We start from the raw sequence: 16,743 nt of genomic DNA on the forward strand, positions 1-16,743 counted from the left end.
TGGTGGGAATATAATTTGGTGCAGTGATTTGGGCAGACTATTTGGAGCTTCCTTGTAAAGTTGAAAAATGTGGCCCATCAATCCCACATCTGGTTATCTAACTGAAGAATGTGTTTATTATGGTGCTGATCATAGTAGCTAAGATATGGAAACAGCCATAGCTAGATGATTAGATAAAGAAGATGTACTAAATAGGGGGGTGGGCGGTGTCACACCTGGTGAAGTGCACATAATTCCAGGCACCAAGACCTGCGTAAGGACCCTGGCTCGAGCAACAGGGATGCTTCACAAGCGGTGAAGCAGGTCTATAGATGTCTATCTCTCTCCCTCTTTATCTTCCCTTTCCCTCTTAGTTTCTCTCTGTCCTATCCAATAAAAAATAAGGGAGAACAAAGTTTAAAAAAAATGGCCACCAGGAGGTGTGGAGTGGGTTCATAATGCCAGCACTGAGCCCCAGCAATAACCCTGGAAGGTAATAGTAAGATGGAAGGAAGGAGGGAAGGGGATGTGCTAAGTGGAATACTGTTTTTCTTTCTTTTTAAAAAATATTTTTAAAGTTTATTTTAATGAGAGAGGAATACAGAGGGAAAGACATAGTGAAAGACCAGAGCACTATTCAACTATGGCTTACAGTGGTGGTATTGGGGATTGAACCTAGAACCTTGGAGGAATACTGTTCTTCTATATGATGGCTGAACTGTGTTCTCATATCTTAGCTATTGTAAATGACACTACAACTAATATGCTGAATCTTTAACCTTTTAGTCAGTGTATTCCTATTCAGCAAGATACTCAGAAGTAGGATTGTTGGATCACACAGTAGTTCAGTTGTTAGCTTCCAAGCAAGTTCCAAACTGTTTTCCCAAATCTTTGCACCAATTTACATCCCTGCCCTCAGTGCATGAGGGCTCTATTTTCTTGTACTTGCTGGTACTTGTTGTTATTCAGTTTTATATGAGCCATTCTCACAGGTGTGAGGTCATGTCTACTTGGTGTTTATTTGCATTTCCCTGATAATAAATGCTGGTGAACATCTCTTCACATGCCTGTTAGCCATCTGTATGTCCTCTTTAGGGAGGTGTCTGTTCAAATTTGTCCATCTATGAGTTGGGTTGTTCTCATAAACTCATAAGTATCTTGGGCAGTAAACCTTTGACAGATGTATATTGTGCAAATATATTCTCCTATTCAGTAGACTGTCTTTTGTACTAGTGATTTTTCTTAATATCTGATTATTGATTTTACGAGAGGCCAGATCACTGCTCTAGCATTAGTTGGTACAGGGGCATGAACCCATGGCCTTAATCATCTATTCCTAGATCCACCCCCTTATTCATTTCCCTGACCACTTCTACTAATACCTTCTTTTGCTGTGGAAATAATTTTTAATTCAGTGTCATCCCAATGGCTTATTTTAGCTTCTATTTTTGTTGCCTTTGGGGCAACAGAAAACCCCAAATGCATCTCTTAACTCTGATGTCATAGAGTTTCTCACCTATGCCTGTAATCCTGTATATACTTTATGGCTTTAGTCCTCTCTCTCAGTGACTCAGTGTTGATTTACAAAATTATGGCATAATAAGGATATAATTCCACACCATTCCCACCACTGGAGTTCTGTGTCCCTATTCCCCCACTGGAAACAGCAGTAGTTCTCTCAAGGTCACAGATGTGGATTGGCTTATTTCTTTTCTTTTTTTTTTTTTTAATATTTATTTATTCTCTTTTGTTGCCCTTGTTGTTTTATTGTTGTAGTTATTGATGTTGTCGTTGTTGGATAGGACAGAGAGAAATGGAGAGAGGAGGGGAAGACAGGGGGAGAGAAAGATAGACACCTGCAGACCTGCTTCACCGCCTGTGAAGTGACTCCCCTGTAGGTGGGGAGCCGGGGGCTTGAACCGGGATCCTTATGCTGCTCCTTGTGCTTTGCACCACCTGAGCTTAACCTGCTGTGTTACTGCCCAACTCCCGGGTTGACTATTATTTGTATAACTATCTGTCATTGCCATCCTATAGTATAGGATGGCAAACACTTTAATTTTTAAAGTGTTTATTTATTCATTCTCTTTTGTTGCCATTGTTTTAATGTTGTTATTGATGTCATCGTTGTTGGATAGGACAGAGGAATGGAGAGAGGAGGGGAAGACAGAGAGGGGGAGAGAAGGATAGATACCTGCAGACCTACTTCACAGCCTGTGAAGCGACTCCCCTGCAGGTGGAAAGCCGAGGGCTCGAACCGGGATCCTTGTACCATTCCTTGAGCTTTGCACCACCTGTGCTTAACCCGCTCACTGCTGCCTGACTCCCTCTATAATATAGTTTAAAATCAGATAACACAATATCTGAATTTGCCTTCTTTTCTTCCCCCTTCAGGATTACTTTTTAGCTGTACAAAGATCTTTTTTTAAAAAAATCTTTATATTGCTTTTGGTAAAATGGACAATTTGTATTAATTTTCTTCTTCATAAACATGGAGTATCATTCCATCTCTTAGTATTTTGTAGCTTTAGATAGGGTCTTTAAGCTTTCATTTTATAGGTGTTTCATTTATTTTGCTCAACTTATTTCTAAATATTTGGTTATTTCTGATGAAATTGTAAATGGGACTGTTTTCTTAATTGTGTGTTCTTCCTCAGCTCCATAGAGACGTGCAGCAAACTTTTGTGTATAGATTTCGCCATCTGCCACTTTGCTCATCATCTGAGTTTTCACATCATCTGCAGTAATATTTTCACTTCTTCTTCAATCTTAGTTCCTTTAATTTTTGTTCTTTCTTACACCTTTAAGTTGCGAAAATACAGTCAATACCAGGCTTTTCCTTTAAAAAAATTTTTTTCTTCTTTTTTTTAGTATTTATTCTCTTTTGTTGCCCTTATTGTTTTATTGTTGTCCTCATTGTTGGATAGGACAGAGAGAAATGGAGAGAGGAGGGGAAGACACAGAGGGGAGAGAAAGACACCTGCAGACCTGATTCACCGCCTATGAAGCGACTCCCCTGCAGGTGGGGTGCTGGGGGCTTGAACTGGGATCCTTGTGCCTGTCCTTGCACTTTGCACCACCTGCACTTAACCCGCTGTACTACTGCCCAACTCCCAATACCAGGCTTTTTCTATGCGCTTTGACACAAGTGCATCCTAGCTGACAAGTCTTTTCATATTGGGACAGCATGTAGTTTTGATGGACTCAGGATGTGGAAACACACTTATTATGTCAGAAAGCCAACCTCCAAAAGCTTATTTTACCCAGATTAAGATTTCTGTCAGTATTCTAGACATCCAGGTATATTATGTGTGTGCGTTTTTCCATTCACAATCCCACAGTGTGCGCAGTGAGGGTGGCAGAACTGGTAGAAATGGGCAAAGCTGTATAGCATTAAAGACTTAGGAGATTGCTGATAGTAAGAGAGAGCATCTGTACACACTATAGTATCCATAACAGAATGCTATACTGAGAAATGTTATGCATGTACAAACTATTGTATTTACTGTTGACTGTAAAACAGTTATCCCCCAATAAAGAAATTTAAAAAAAAAGAAAAATGATGAGGTTGTACTTTATGAGACCACATAGATGGACATGATTGGATGTAAAAAGAAAAAAAAAAATGGAAAAGAAAGAAAAGCAACAGCTATGCAGAACAAGTTGCTGTCATTTATATGGAAACCTATATGCCTAAATATGTGCGTGTATGCATCTTTTGTCTCTGAGGGGATGCTTAGGAGCCTGGTAGCCTCTGGTAAAGTCACTTCCATCAGGAACGTCATCATAAGCTGTTGTTAAAGTTCGGGGGCGACAATAAGTCCTCTTGCTGGCTTTCAAAGGACCTTGCCCTCACCATAGAGAAGCTATAGTAGAGACTGCCTCAGGCTCCAAAGGGAGGCTGCCCTACCATCCGAGGAAGATTGGTCCTGAAATGAGTGCAGCCTGCAATGTTCCCATCTGTGACTGTGAGCTGCAAGCTCAGACCAGTAGGGACTCAGAGGTTACGCTAAACATAAATATAAATATAAATATAAATATAAATATAAATATATATGCCTTGGATTAGATGTATGAGGTAAACAGTTAATTTTAATCAGAGATCTTTATCAAGAATGATAACTACTCTCTGTCTTAATCCAACTTTTTTTCTTCTTTTTGAAAACATATTTATGTATTTATTCCCTCTTGTTGCCCTTGTTTTATTGTTGCTGTTACTGATGTCGTCATTGTTGGATAGGGCAGAGAGAAATGGAGAGAAGTGGGGAAGACAGAGAGGGGGAGAGAAAGACCTGCTTCGCCACCTGTGAAGCGACTCCTCTACAGTTGGGGGCTCGAACCAGGATCCTTATTCGGTCCTTGTGCTTTGTGTCACATGTGCTTAACCCGCTGTGCTACCGCCCGACTCCGTAATCCAACTTTTTAGCCCTTTCCTTTACTCTGACACACCATCTTCCCAAACAGTATTTTTGCCCAACTCCACATTAGCTATCAAACTCAAGCAAAAAACTATGATAGTTATGAGCCCCAAGAAATATACCTAAAATGGACTTCCTAGCTTCCTTCTACCCTAAGATCCCTAATCTAATCTGCTCTGTGCCTGTGTTTTGGTTCCTATTCATTAGCCATTTTGTCCCACATTATATCCTGCCATCATCCAGCCACCAAATTGTAGACACTATCATGATTGCATCCTCACTTCTCTGGACAGATGACCTCACCAATGTGTCCTGGAACCTCATCTGTCCAGATCACTACCCACTAGGGAAAGATAGAAACAGGCTGGGAGTATGGATTGACCTGTCCGACACCCATGCTCAGCAGATAAGCAGTTACATAAGCTCCTACCTTCTGCACCCAAAAATAATTTTGATACATGCTACCAGTGGGGGAGAAATGATAGGAGGAAGAGGATAAGAGGGCTCTAAACTCCAACTTCATCAGGATCTGGAGAGAGGAGGAAAAAGAAGAACATTTGGATGTAATAATGGGGTTATGAAAAGGAAGAGAAGATGGGAACTTTAAAACAAGGTGGGGGGCAGTTATATACAAATATAGACCGATAGTTGTAGAGATGATAGGTAACCCATATCTGCAACCTTATGAAAACTGCTGTAGCTTACAATAGAAAGATTGGGGATTCAGAACTCTGGTGTTGTGAATGGTATGGAATTATACCCCTGTTGACATGTAATTTTGTAAGCCAATATTAAATCACTAATACACAAAAGAGAGAGCAAAAGATACGGAAGAAGCAGTATTTTATGCTGTACTATCATTACAATGTTCATTTTCTTTCTTTATTTTTTACAGGTTTTTTAGAGTCATACCTGTAACTTGTATTTTAATTTTTTTTCTCTTTTTTCAGCTCTATCAGTCTCATATGGCAGCAAAAACAACTTGTATGTCTTCAGAGGCGTCTGATAATGAACAAAGAGTGAGTGTATCTCCAAAATAGATCCATATTTTTCTCCCAGCGCCACTATGAGTCCAGGATAACCTGACATACTTTTACTTGTAGATACTTTGAGCTTGAATGAACTTTTTCAAAAATATTGATTAGTGAAAAAAGAAGGGGTGGGGAGAACCAGAGGACCATTCTGCCACTTGTGATGCCAGCGATCAAAATCGGGACCTCATGCTTGAAAGTCCAACACTTTATATCCAAGGCACCACCTCTGGGCCTCAAGAATTAATTCTTGTGAAAGATTGAGGTTGAATTTGTGTAAAGCCTAGTTGTTGAATGCGTGAATCCAAATTGAAACTCAGCTGCTTGCACATCACTCACTAGGAGGACTGTCACTGCTTTCACTGGGCTTAACTAACAAGCTTTTTCAGAATAGACAACTCCTCTAATGACAGGATAGGAAGCTGCTGGATTGCCTTTGCCTATGAGATGCCTTTCTTCCTTTTTAAAAAAAAATGTTTAAATTTTTTTTTATAAAATGGAAATATTGACAAGACTATAGGATAAGAGGGGTACTTTTCTACACAAAGCTCACCCCCAGAGCTCCATATCCAACCCCCTCCCTTGATAGCTTCCGTAATAGAGACTTCTTTCTTAGCGCAAGGTCACTTTCAGTGATGCTGTACTTCTAGTTGCTTCCAAGAACTTTATAACTTAGGAGGGATGAGTTTTTATAATATTTACCATATTAAAAATGAGGGAGTAAGTTTAATTTGGTGAAAGATATGTTGTTTTTCTCTATTATTTTTCTTTTTTAAAGTAATCTTTTAAACCTTACTTATTTTATTTGAAGTTGAGAAGGAAGGGGGGATATAGAAGGAGAGAGAAGCAGACCCCTGCAGCACTGTTTCATTACTCATGAAGTTTCCTTTCTGCAGGTAGGGACCAAGGGCTTGAACCTGGGTTCTTGCACGTGGTAACGTGTACTTAACCAAGTGTGTCACTTGTACTGCCCCCTCTTGATTTTTTTTTTTTAAGATTTATTTCATTATGAGCTACAGAGAGACCAAAGCAACATTCTAGAATATGAGATGCTAGGAATTGAACTCTGGACCTCATGCTCTTCCATTGCCTACCTCCTGGGCTGTTCCTTTTTAAAAAGAAAATGTTCAATACTAGATCAAGTAATTTCCTATAGTTCTGTACTCCAACAAGGTTATGGTTTTTTTTCCCTTTTCCACATACTGACAATAATTTTGATAAATTGGAATTTGGCCACTTAGCTACTATCCCCTCAGTCTTGTCTCCTTCATGAGTAATAAGTCAGTTCTGTCTTTATCTTGGCACCACATAGGGCTGTTGAATTATTCTCAATCTACCTCTGATTTGTAGCTTTATTAAAACTATTGGCAGAAATCATTAGGTATAATTCAGTGACAGTCTATCAAGAGGCCATTGCTTAGTCCTCATTTCTCTGTACCCCCTTCATTACATTGTAGTGACTACTCCTACTTAAAAAATTTTTTTATTTTAGCCTGTTATCACTGAGGCTTTGTGTCTTCCAGACTCTATTGGTCCTGGTGGTCATTTTTTAAAAATTTATTTATAAAAAGGAAACATTGACAACCATAGGATAAGAGGGGTACAACTCCACACAATTCCCACCACCAGAACTCCCTATCCCATCCCCTCCCCTGATAGCATTCCTATTCTTTTTTTTTTAAGATTTAAAAAAAATAATTATTTATTCCTTTTTGTTGCCCTTGTTATAGTTATTGTTGTTGTTACTGATGTCATTGTTGTTGATGTCATTGTTCTTGGATAGGATAGAGAGAAATGGAGAGAGGAGGGGAAGACAGAGAGGGGGAGAGAAAGATAGACACCTGCAGACCTGCTTCACCACCTGTGAAGCCACCCCACTGCAGGTGGAGAGCCAGAGGCTTGAACCGGGGTTCTTATGCGGGTCCTTGCGCTTTTCAACTTTCCTGTTCTTTAACCCTCTGGGAGTATGGACCCAAGGTCATTGCGGGATGCAGAAGGTAGAAAGTCTGGCTTCTATAGTTGCTTCCCCACTGAACAAGGGCATTGACAGGTCAATCCATACTCTCAGCCTGCCTCTCTTTTCCTAGAGGGGTGAGGCTCTGGGGAAGTTGAGCTCCAGGACACATTGGTGGGGTCATCTGTCCAGGGAAATCTGGTTAGCATCATCTGGAACCTGGTGGCTTTTCTGAAAAGAGAGTTAACATACAAAGCCAAACAAATTGTTGACCAGTCATGAACCTATAGGCTGGAATAGTGCTGATGAAGAGTTGGGGAGTACTCCATCTTATAGATAGCTAGTAGGCATATTTTAGTTATATTCTATAGGGCCTGTGGCTATACTAGTTTTTTTTTCCTCCCTGAGCCTGAAATCTGATATGCAGGTGGATCCAAGTTATTGTCTGGGGAGGTGATGTCATGGATGGAAAAGGGACAGAAAGCTGGATCAGAAAAGAGAGTAGCTCCCTAATATGGGAAAGAGATATAAATATTGTTGACTGTAAACCCCATTGGTTTTATTTGCTCTGGGGCCCATATTCAGCTTAGGAGCCAATGTGACCTCTGCATTCCTATAGATCTGAGCTCACATTCTGTGGTCATGAGTTGGAATATTCCAAGCTGCCCCAATATCGACCCCTCTTCCTCAGGTGTAGCATAGAGTATATTGTTCATGCTTCCTTCGGAGGATGGAGCATTCTCTACCGTGGTTGATCCATGTTTAGGGCAAGGTCCTATGGGTCCCACAAAGGGATCTATTTTGTTGTTCCTGATAGAGAGGACCAGCAACAATGGAGAGAGGGATTAGTAGAGGGTGAGGGACATAGGGAGAGAGACTGAGAGGACAAACACCGGCATCATTGCTCCACCATTTACAGAGCTTCGTACAGTTAGGAAGCAGAAGCTTGGATGTGGGTCCTTGCATATGACAATGTATTCACTGTACCCTGTTCACTGTATTCAATGTATTCACAGTCTGCAATTACCTGGCTCCAGCATCCAAATCCTTAGTCTGTTTTGAGTTAGTTCTTTTGAAGGACTCTTAAACATGATACAGTTTTGACTTTTTGCATTTGTTGTCCAGTTTTCCCAGCACCATTTGTTGAAGAGACTTTTCCTTTCTTCATTTTAGGCTCTTTGTTTCTTTTTATAGATTAACTGTTCACATGTGTTAGCATTTATTTCTGGGTTCTCACTTGTATTGATCTGTCTGCTTTTACTCCAATAAAACACTATGTTTTGTACTTTTTCATTTGAAGATTTACAGGTTTCAGTTCCTAAAACTTATAGCTTAGCCATTGTATTTTGTGATTGTCATAGTGTAGCTGTGTATTTCTCTTTTTATATACATCCAATTTTTTTTTTAGTGTGATTAGTGCTAGACTCATCATCTGAAGAGCAGAAAGTCTATTTTGAGGGTCTGGACACAGGTTTCTCATAAACTTACTTTACGTAACAATGATGATAAAATCTTTAGTTTCTTTGATAAATTCTGTTTTCCCTTCCACATGTGCCTATTTTTTGTTCTAGTAAGAGTTTCACATTGCTTTGTTTTATTTCAGCAAAAGAAAGAAAATACGCGATTGTTAACGATGTCTGGCCATGTTGGTTTTGAGAGTTTGCCTGATCAGCTGGTCAACCGGTCCATCCAGCAAGGCTTCTGTTTCAACATCCTATGTGTGGGTAAGTCCCGGGCTCTCCCCTGAAGAAATGGCTTCCTCAGGCTGTGCACTTAACAATGTCTTGTTCTAAGCATTAAGGTATCAATGTAAGAAATCCCTTCAGTTTACTTTTGCTCTTTAAACATTTTAGTGCTGTCTTTAGCATGAAAATCCATTTTCTGTGATCCTGGTGGTAAGCCTTCCCAGGGTACTTCTGTCATGGATAACACAATCTATGAAATATTTGGGACCCTTGAAACTAGTTTATAATTCTTGTTTATTAGCTCATCTGTCCTTGGAATCTTTATTTCTTTCAGGGGAGACTGGAATTGGGAAATCAACACTAATTGACACATTGTTTAATACCAATTTTGAAGACTGTGAATCCTCACATTTTTATCCTCATGTCAGACTTAAAGCTCAGACGTATGAACTCCAGGAAAGTAATGTTCGATTGAAACTGACTGTTGTGAATACAGTGGGATTTGGTGATCAAATAAACAAAGAAGAAAGGTACATGTTCTTGTTGTAATAGTCATTTTTCTTATTTTAAGATGTTTACTTTCTTGCCCTGTAAGCTGATTTGGTTTTCCATGGCTTATTTTTAATCAGTAGTATTTTGTGCTTGTTAAACAAATGTCCTATAGCGCTCTCTAGATTGCTTAAAATAATTTCAGTGACATTAGAGTGTATTTCAGCAAAAATAACCAAGCTACTCCCTTTTGTGCCAATTCAATATATAGTGTGTATTAAGTGATTAAGTGTGTGTGTGTTTAATCTTCAGGCAAGATTACTTTGTTAATAGAAAAAAAAGCCAGCAAATATATATAATAACCTGATCGATGATGTATGGATTTTTTAAAAATTATCTTTATTTATTGGATAGAGACAGCCAGGAACAGAGAGACAGAGACATCTGTAGCACTGCTTCATCACTGACAAAGCTTTCTTCCTACAGGTGGGGACTGGGGGCTTGAACCTCGGTCCTTGTGCATTGTAACGTGTGCTCAACCAGGTGTGCCACCACCCAGCCCTGGTGCATGAATTTTTTTGTGTGACATTATCACCAGTTTAGTCAAGTATATTATGAGGCATTGCAGGGAAAGTTTGATAGTGACATTTTTCATTTGTATGCCATATTATGCATTATCTCCTATGATATTATAAATATTGATTATAGATTCTATAGGTAATTTAACCTATAAAAGGGGAAAATAGATTGGAGTAAAGTGATAGATTTTTGTTATTTTTCCATGCTTGGGTTAGAGGAAAGTCTTTCTCATAATTAACTCTGTATGACTTGTGTTAGCCTTTTCAATGTGTAGTATGTTTTGCTTTGAATTTTAAAAAGTAATTTGTGGAATTTTTTTAAAGATGTAGATTTATGGCAGAGATGGCAATAAATTATATTATTGGCCTGTGACATTGCTTTATCTTAGTACTAAAATGTAAATTTTTGTATAAAGATCTTGTGCAACTTCTCTTCAATTCTTAGATATCTGCCATTTTTTATATTCTTAAAATGGTATCTTTTAAAAAAATTATATTGAACCAGAGTAATGCAGAGCTATCTTCTTTTTAAAAAATATATTTTATTTATTTACTTTAATGACAGAGATACAGAGGGAAAGATACAGAGAAGGATAGAGAGGGAGACCAGAACATTGCTCAGCTTTGGCTTATGGTGGCGCTGTGGATTGTACCTGCAATGGTGGAGCCTCAGGCATGAGATCCTCTTTGCATAACCATTATGTTGTCTCTCCAACCCCATAAATGGTATCTATTAAGGATATTTTATTTGGTGTATTAGGAGTTTAATATGTACATAGCAACTTTTGTAATTCTTCTGACTAATCTCAATAGAGTATCTCTACATTTGCTCAGATCTTTATGTAATAGTATAATATACAAATAACAGTCTTTATGGTTTTTCTCTCCTCTTTGTTTCTTTTAAATGTATCTCACTGATGTGTAATTTAAATAGAATAAATGAACTGAGGTTTTATTGTACAATTCAGTTAACTTTGACAAATGAATAGTTTTCTAGCCACCATAACTTTGATACATATGTTGTCCACTTTTTAGGGACATTTCTTTTTGTCTTATTAGTGATTTAATAATGATAAGATTATCAAATAATAGGGATACAATTCCACACAGTTCCCACTACCAGAGTTCCATGTCCCATCCCTTCCATTGGAAGCTTCCCTGCTCTTTATCACTCTCAGAGTATGAACCAAAATTTTTTTTTTTTGCCTCCAGCATGATTGCTGGGGCTTAGTACCTGCACTACAAATCCATTGGTCCTATAGGCCATCTTTTCCCATTTGTTGCTCTTGTTGTTTTTCACTGTTGTTATTATTATTGATGTTATTGCTGTCATTGTTGGATAGGACAGAAAGAAATCGGGGGGGAGACAAAGAGGGGGAGAGAAATATAGAGACACCTGCAGACCTGCTTCACTGCTTGTGAGATGGCCCCCCTGCAGGTGGGGAGCCAGGGGCTAGAACAGGGATCCTTATGTCCATCCTTGGGCTTTGCACCATGTGTGTTTAACCTGGTGTGATACTGCCTCATCTCCTGATCAAAATTCTTTATGGGTGCAGAAGGTGGGAGTTCTGGCTTCTGTAATTGCTTCTCCACTGGACATGGGCATTGGCAGGTGGATCCATACCCCCAGCCTATTTTTTCTTTTTTAAATCATCTGGGTTATTTATTTATTTTCTCTTTTTTTTAAAAAAATTATTTATAAAAAGGAAACTGTCAAAAACCATAGGATAAGAGGGGTACAACTCCACACAATTCTATCCCATCCCCTCCCCCGATAGCCTTCCCACTTTCCATCCTTCTGGGAGTCTGGTTCAAGGTAAAAGAAGCAAAAGCTACCTACAGCTTTTCTCTCGATTCCCCCCTTATTGTTCTCTCTGAATATCTTAAGTTTGCTGTCTGCTTTCAGTTGTGTTTCATAAGAGAGTGATTTGAATGACTAAATTTTTGTATGACATTGACTTTACAAAAAAAAAAATGCTGGATGCAGCCATGATTTCTAGAGATATCCTGAAACAATCCAAAAATTGTTTTTTTTTCTTTTGATTTTTTTTTTTTTACGTCTTGGCATAAATGTGAAATGTTTATTCCTGAAAACTGTATAAATATGGGTGGGGTAGATAGCATAATGGTTATGCTAATGATTTTCATGCTTGAGGCTTCTAACCATGGTTCTTCTATTGAGCTTATGCTGTTTAAACAACCTTAAAAAGTTTTGTTTCACAAGTAAGTGAATTACAGCTGTCCTCTTCACATGAAAAAACATCTGCTCAAATGGAACCCCCGGAAATCCATTTGGACCCTGTTCTCTGACATTGCCCACAAGATGGCATGACTACAGCAGCCACCCCGAAACCAATGATGTGACCTGGCATGACCTGAAGAAACTGATTCACAGACTCCAAAGCTCACTCTTGACAGAAAAGTGGAATTACAGTGGTTGACCTACCCCATCGAGACAGACGTGCAGCGTTTCATCCCCTGGCATTTCATCCGTGGTCATCTGCTTTGGTGACACTTCTATTGGACTTACTGGTACACCTCTTGGACACTTTACACAGCTTTACAACAATTTCCTTTAACGCTACTGGGTTTCTCAAAGGCTGACTGCAGCCAGCTGCCTTGGGACTCTATAGGCCACGCCCCCTCGCCTGCAGGCTATGTCCACAGAGGCAGGAAATGCCCTCTGAGGCAAGAGATGTCCCCAGAGGCAAGATATACCCTTTCGCCTGATACGTCTTGCCCTTTGAGGCAGGAACGCCCCCCTCAGGCCTCCCCTTGGCATCACACTGGTTCTTGCTGCTCTCTTACTTGTTCCTCCATGTCTTGGGCCAGTTCTTTTGAAAATGCCTATACGATATAGGTTTCTGTTCACCCCACACTCCTGATACTATGGCCATTAGTTAAAAAGAAAGGGGGAAATGTTGGTATGCTTCTAAATTCTGCTTCTAAGACCCCTTCTGTTTCATTGATTTAATCCCCCCTGCTTAACACTGTATTCTATAACCACTGTTAACTAATCACCGCCCTGCCACCAGGGCATTGGTTTAATCCTCACTGTTTTGCACACTTTTTCCTTCTCCCCATCCCCTATCCTACGTACATTCTCTTTGGACCTGACTCTTCCACCTCAGGATATATAAGGACAAGACTGTGATTAGAGATAGCTTAGATTGCGCTGCGTTCCACATGAATAAAGACTGAACTATGTACCACTCAGCCATGAGTCCCTGGTCATCTCTCTCTCCCGCCCGCGAAGCTAGCCCGACAACATCATATTTAGAATGGAAAGGAATAAGGACAATGAAAGGATCCTGAAGGCTGCAAGAGAAAAACAGATTGCGCTGCGTTCCACATGAATAAAGACTGAACTATGTACCACTCAGCCATGAGTCCCTGGTCGTCTCTCTCTCCCGCCCGTGAAGCTAGCCCGACAACATCATATTTAGAATGGAAAGGAATAAGGACAATGAAAGGATCCTGAAGGCTGCAAGAGAAAAACAAAAGAGTCGCCTACAGAGGAAAACCCATAAGATTAGCAGCAGACTTCTCCACACAAACACTGCAGGCCAGAAGAGAATGGCAAGATATCTATCAAGTGATCAATGAGAAAGGCTTTCAACCAAGACTACTGTATCCTGCTAGACTGTCATTCAGACTAGATGGAGGCATAAAAACCTTGTCAGATAAGCAACAGTTGAAAGAATCAACTATCACCAAGCCTGCCCTGAAAGAAGTTCTGAAAGTTCTCCTATAAACAGTCAGACCACCATAAGTAGACCATATATCAGAACACTCTAAAAATCTGCAAGAATGGCATTAAAATATCTTCAATCTTTGATATCAATAAATGTCAATAGCCTGAATTCACCTATTAAAAGGCACAGAGTAGGAAGATGAATCAGAAAACACAACCCAATTATATGCTGTCTACAGGAAACCCACCTAACTCAACAAGACAAACACAGATTCAAACTGAAAGGATGGAAAACTATCATACAAGCCAATGGCCCCCAAAAAAAGTTTATCTGGAACTATAAAAGACCTAGAATTCCCAAAGCAATCTTGAGAAGAAATAACAGAACTGGAGGCATCATACTCCCAGATCTTAAATTGTATTATAGGGCCATTGTCATCAAAACTGCTGGGTACTGGAACATGAATAGACACACTGAGCAGTGGAATAGAATTGAGAGCCCAGAAGTAAGCCCCCACACCTATAGACATCTAATATTTGACAAAGGTGTCCAGACTATTAAATGGGGAAAGCAGAGTCTCTTCAACAAATGGTGTTGGGAAAATGCATTGACACATTGCAGAAGAATGAAACTGAACCACTATATCTCACCAAACACAAAAGTAAATTCCAGGTAGATCAAGGACTTGGATGTCAGACCACAAACTATCAGATACTTAGAGGAAAATATTGGCAGAACTCTTTTCCGCATAAATTTTAAAGACATCTTCAATGAAACAAATCGAATTACAAAGAAGACTAAAGCAAGCATAAACCTATGGGACTACATCAAATTAAAAAGCTTATGCACAGCAAAAGAAACCACTACGCAAACCAAGAGACTCCTCACATAATGGGAGAAGATCTTTACATGCCATACATCAGACAAGAGGCTAATAACCAAAATATATAAAGAGCTTGCCAAACTCAACCACAAGAAAACAGATACCCCCATCCAAAAATGGGGAGAGGACATGGACAGAATATTCACCAAGGAAGAGATCCAAAAGGCTGAGAAAAACATGAAAAAAATGCTCCAAGTCTTTGATTCTCAGAGAAATGTAAATAAAGACAACAAGGAGATACCACTTCACTCCTGTGAGAATGTTATACATCAGAAAAGGTAACAGCAACAAATGCTGGAGAGGGTGTGGGGACAAAGGAACCCTCTTGCACTGCTGTTGGTAATGTCAGTTGGTCCAACCTATGTGGAGAACAGTCTGGAGAACTCTCAGAAGGCTAGAAATGGACCTACCCTATGATCCTGCAATTCCTCTCCTGGGGATATATCCTAAAGAACCCAACACACCCATCCAAAAAGATCTGTGTACACATATGTTCTGAGCAGCACAATTTGTAATAGCCAAAACCTGGAAGCAACCCAGGTGTCCAACAACAGATGAGTGGCTGAGCAAGTTGTGGTCTATATACACAATGGAATACTACTCTGCTATTAAAAATGGTGACTTCACCATTTTCAGCCGATTTTGGGTGTAGCTTGAAAAAACTATGTTAAGTGAAATAAGTCAGAAAGAGAAGGATGAGTATGGGATGATCTCACTCTCAGGCAGAAGTTGAAAAACAAGATCAGAGAAGAAAACACAGGTAGAACCTGAAATGGAATTGGCATGTTGCACCAAAGTAAAAGACTGTGGGGTGGATGAGTGGGGGGGTGGAGAATACAGGTCCAGAAAGGATGACAGAGGACCTAGTAGGGGTTGTATTGTCATATGGAAAACTGGGAAATGTTCTGCATGTACAAACTATTGTATTTACTTCCCAATGTAAAACATTAATTCCCTAATAAAGAAATTAAAAATAAAATAAAATTGATCTGCTGCCTACATCTATTTAAGGTTTTATTGAAACACAGCCATGTTTATGTGTTTCTGTGTTGTCTTTTTGTGTTTTGATGGCAGAGAAGAGTTGTGGTTAGAGACCATATGCTCTTCAAAGTTTCAAATACTCACTTTGGTCCATTGCAGAAAAAATTTACACTTGCAAGCTTGGAGAGATAGTTTGCTATGGTAGCATCTCTTTCTCTCTGTGTGTGTGTGTGTGTGTGTGTGTGTGTGTGTGTGTGTGTCTATTTCTCTCATTCCCTCACTCCCTCTACTCTCTGTTTCTTTCTGTGAGTGTCAGCCAGAGCCATGAAGCCCCAATAACAACAATGAAGTATAAACCCCAGGTTCTAATAATTTCACCTTTGTACATGCATGTCTTCTATATTTTGTTTTATTACTAAAGTTATGCGTTTAGAATAGATACTAGATCTTTACTAGTGGAAATGCTGATATAAGGAGCTTCTTAAAGACATGAATACCCTATACTAATATTTAAATGCAAATTTCAGCTACCGACCCATAGTGGACTACGTTGATGCTCAGTTTGAGGCATACCTTCAAGAAGAACTGAAGATTAAGCGCTCTCTCTTTAACTACCATGATTCTCGTATCCATGTGTGCCTCTACTTCATCTCACCCACCGGCCATTCGCTCAAGACACTTGATCTCTTAACCATGAAGAGCCTGGACAGCAAGGTAGGCTTGGAAAAAGAATCAAATACTAGGGTTGGGGAGACAGCATAGTGGTTATACAAATGGCCTTCCTGCCTGAGGCTCTAAAGTCACAAGAATCAAATGATTCTTTCATCTTTATGCAAGGAACTGGGGGTAGGGGTGACTGAACAGGTAGTTCTTAGGATTTGCATAGGTAAGGCCTTGACTTCAGTTCCCCACTATTGCATACAGTAGATCTGTGTTGTGCTCTGGTTCCCTCTTCTCCATAAAAATAAGTAAGTGTATATTTAAGATGTTTATTTAGAATTATGAAAATACCTTTCGGATGCTGTATGTATAAAGATATACACATACACA

The 16,743-nt window shown here is 39.5% G+C and overlaps 1 protein-coding gene across 2 annotated transcripts in view; it reads left to right on the forward strand.

Annotated features, from left to right (window-relative positions):
• SEPTIN10 (septin 10) overlaps positions 1-16,743 on the forward strand; it is a 48,571-nt gene that overhangs the window by 12,557 nt on the left and 19,271 nt on the right. For both annotated transcript variants that reach the window (XM_060187588.1, XM_007528820.3), the window contains exons 2-5: positions 5,348-5,416; positions 8,986-9,106; positions 9,402-9,597; positions 16,221-16,407. In XM_060187588.1, coding sequence (XP_060043571.1) covers positions 5,348-5,416; positions 8,986-9,106; positions 9,402-9,597; positions 16,221-16,407 — 573 coding nt within the window. The remainder of the gene's footprint in view (positions 1-5,347; positions 5,417-8,985; positions 9,107-9,401; positions 9,598-16,220; positions 16,408-16,743) is intronic.

Source organism: Erinaceus europaeus, chromosome 3 (genome assembly GCF_950295315.1).
Source record: "Erinaceus europaeus chromosome 3, mEriEur2.1, whole genome shotgun sequence".
Lineage (NCBI taxonomy): Eukaryota > Metazoa > Chordata > Mammalia > Eulipotyphla > Erinaceidae > Erinaceus > Erinaceus europaeus.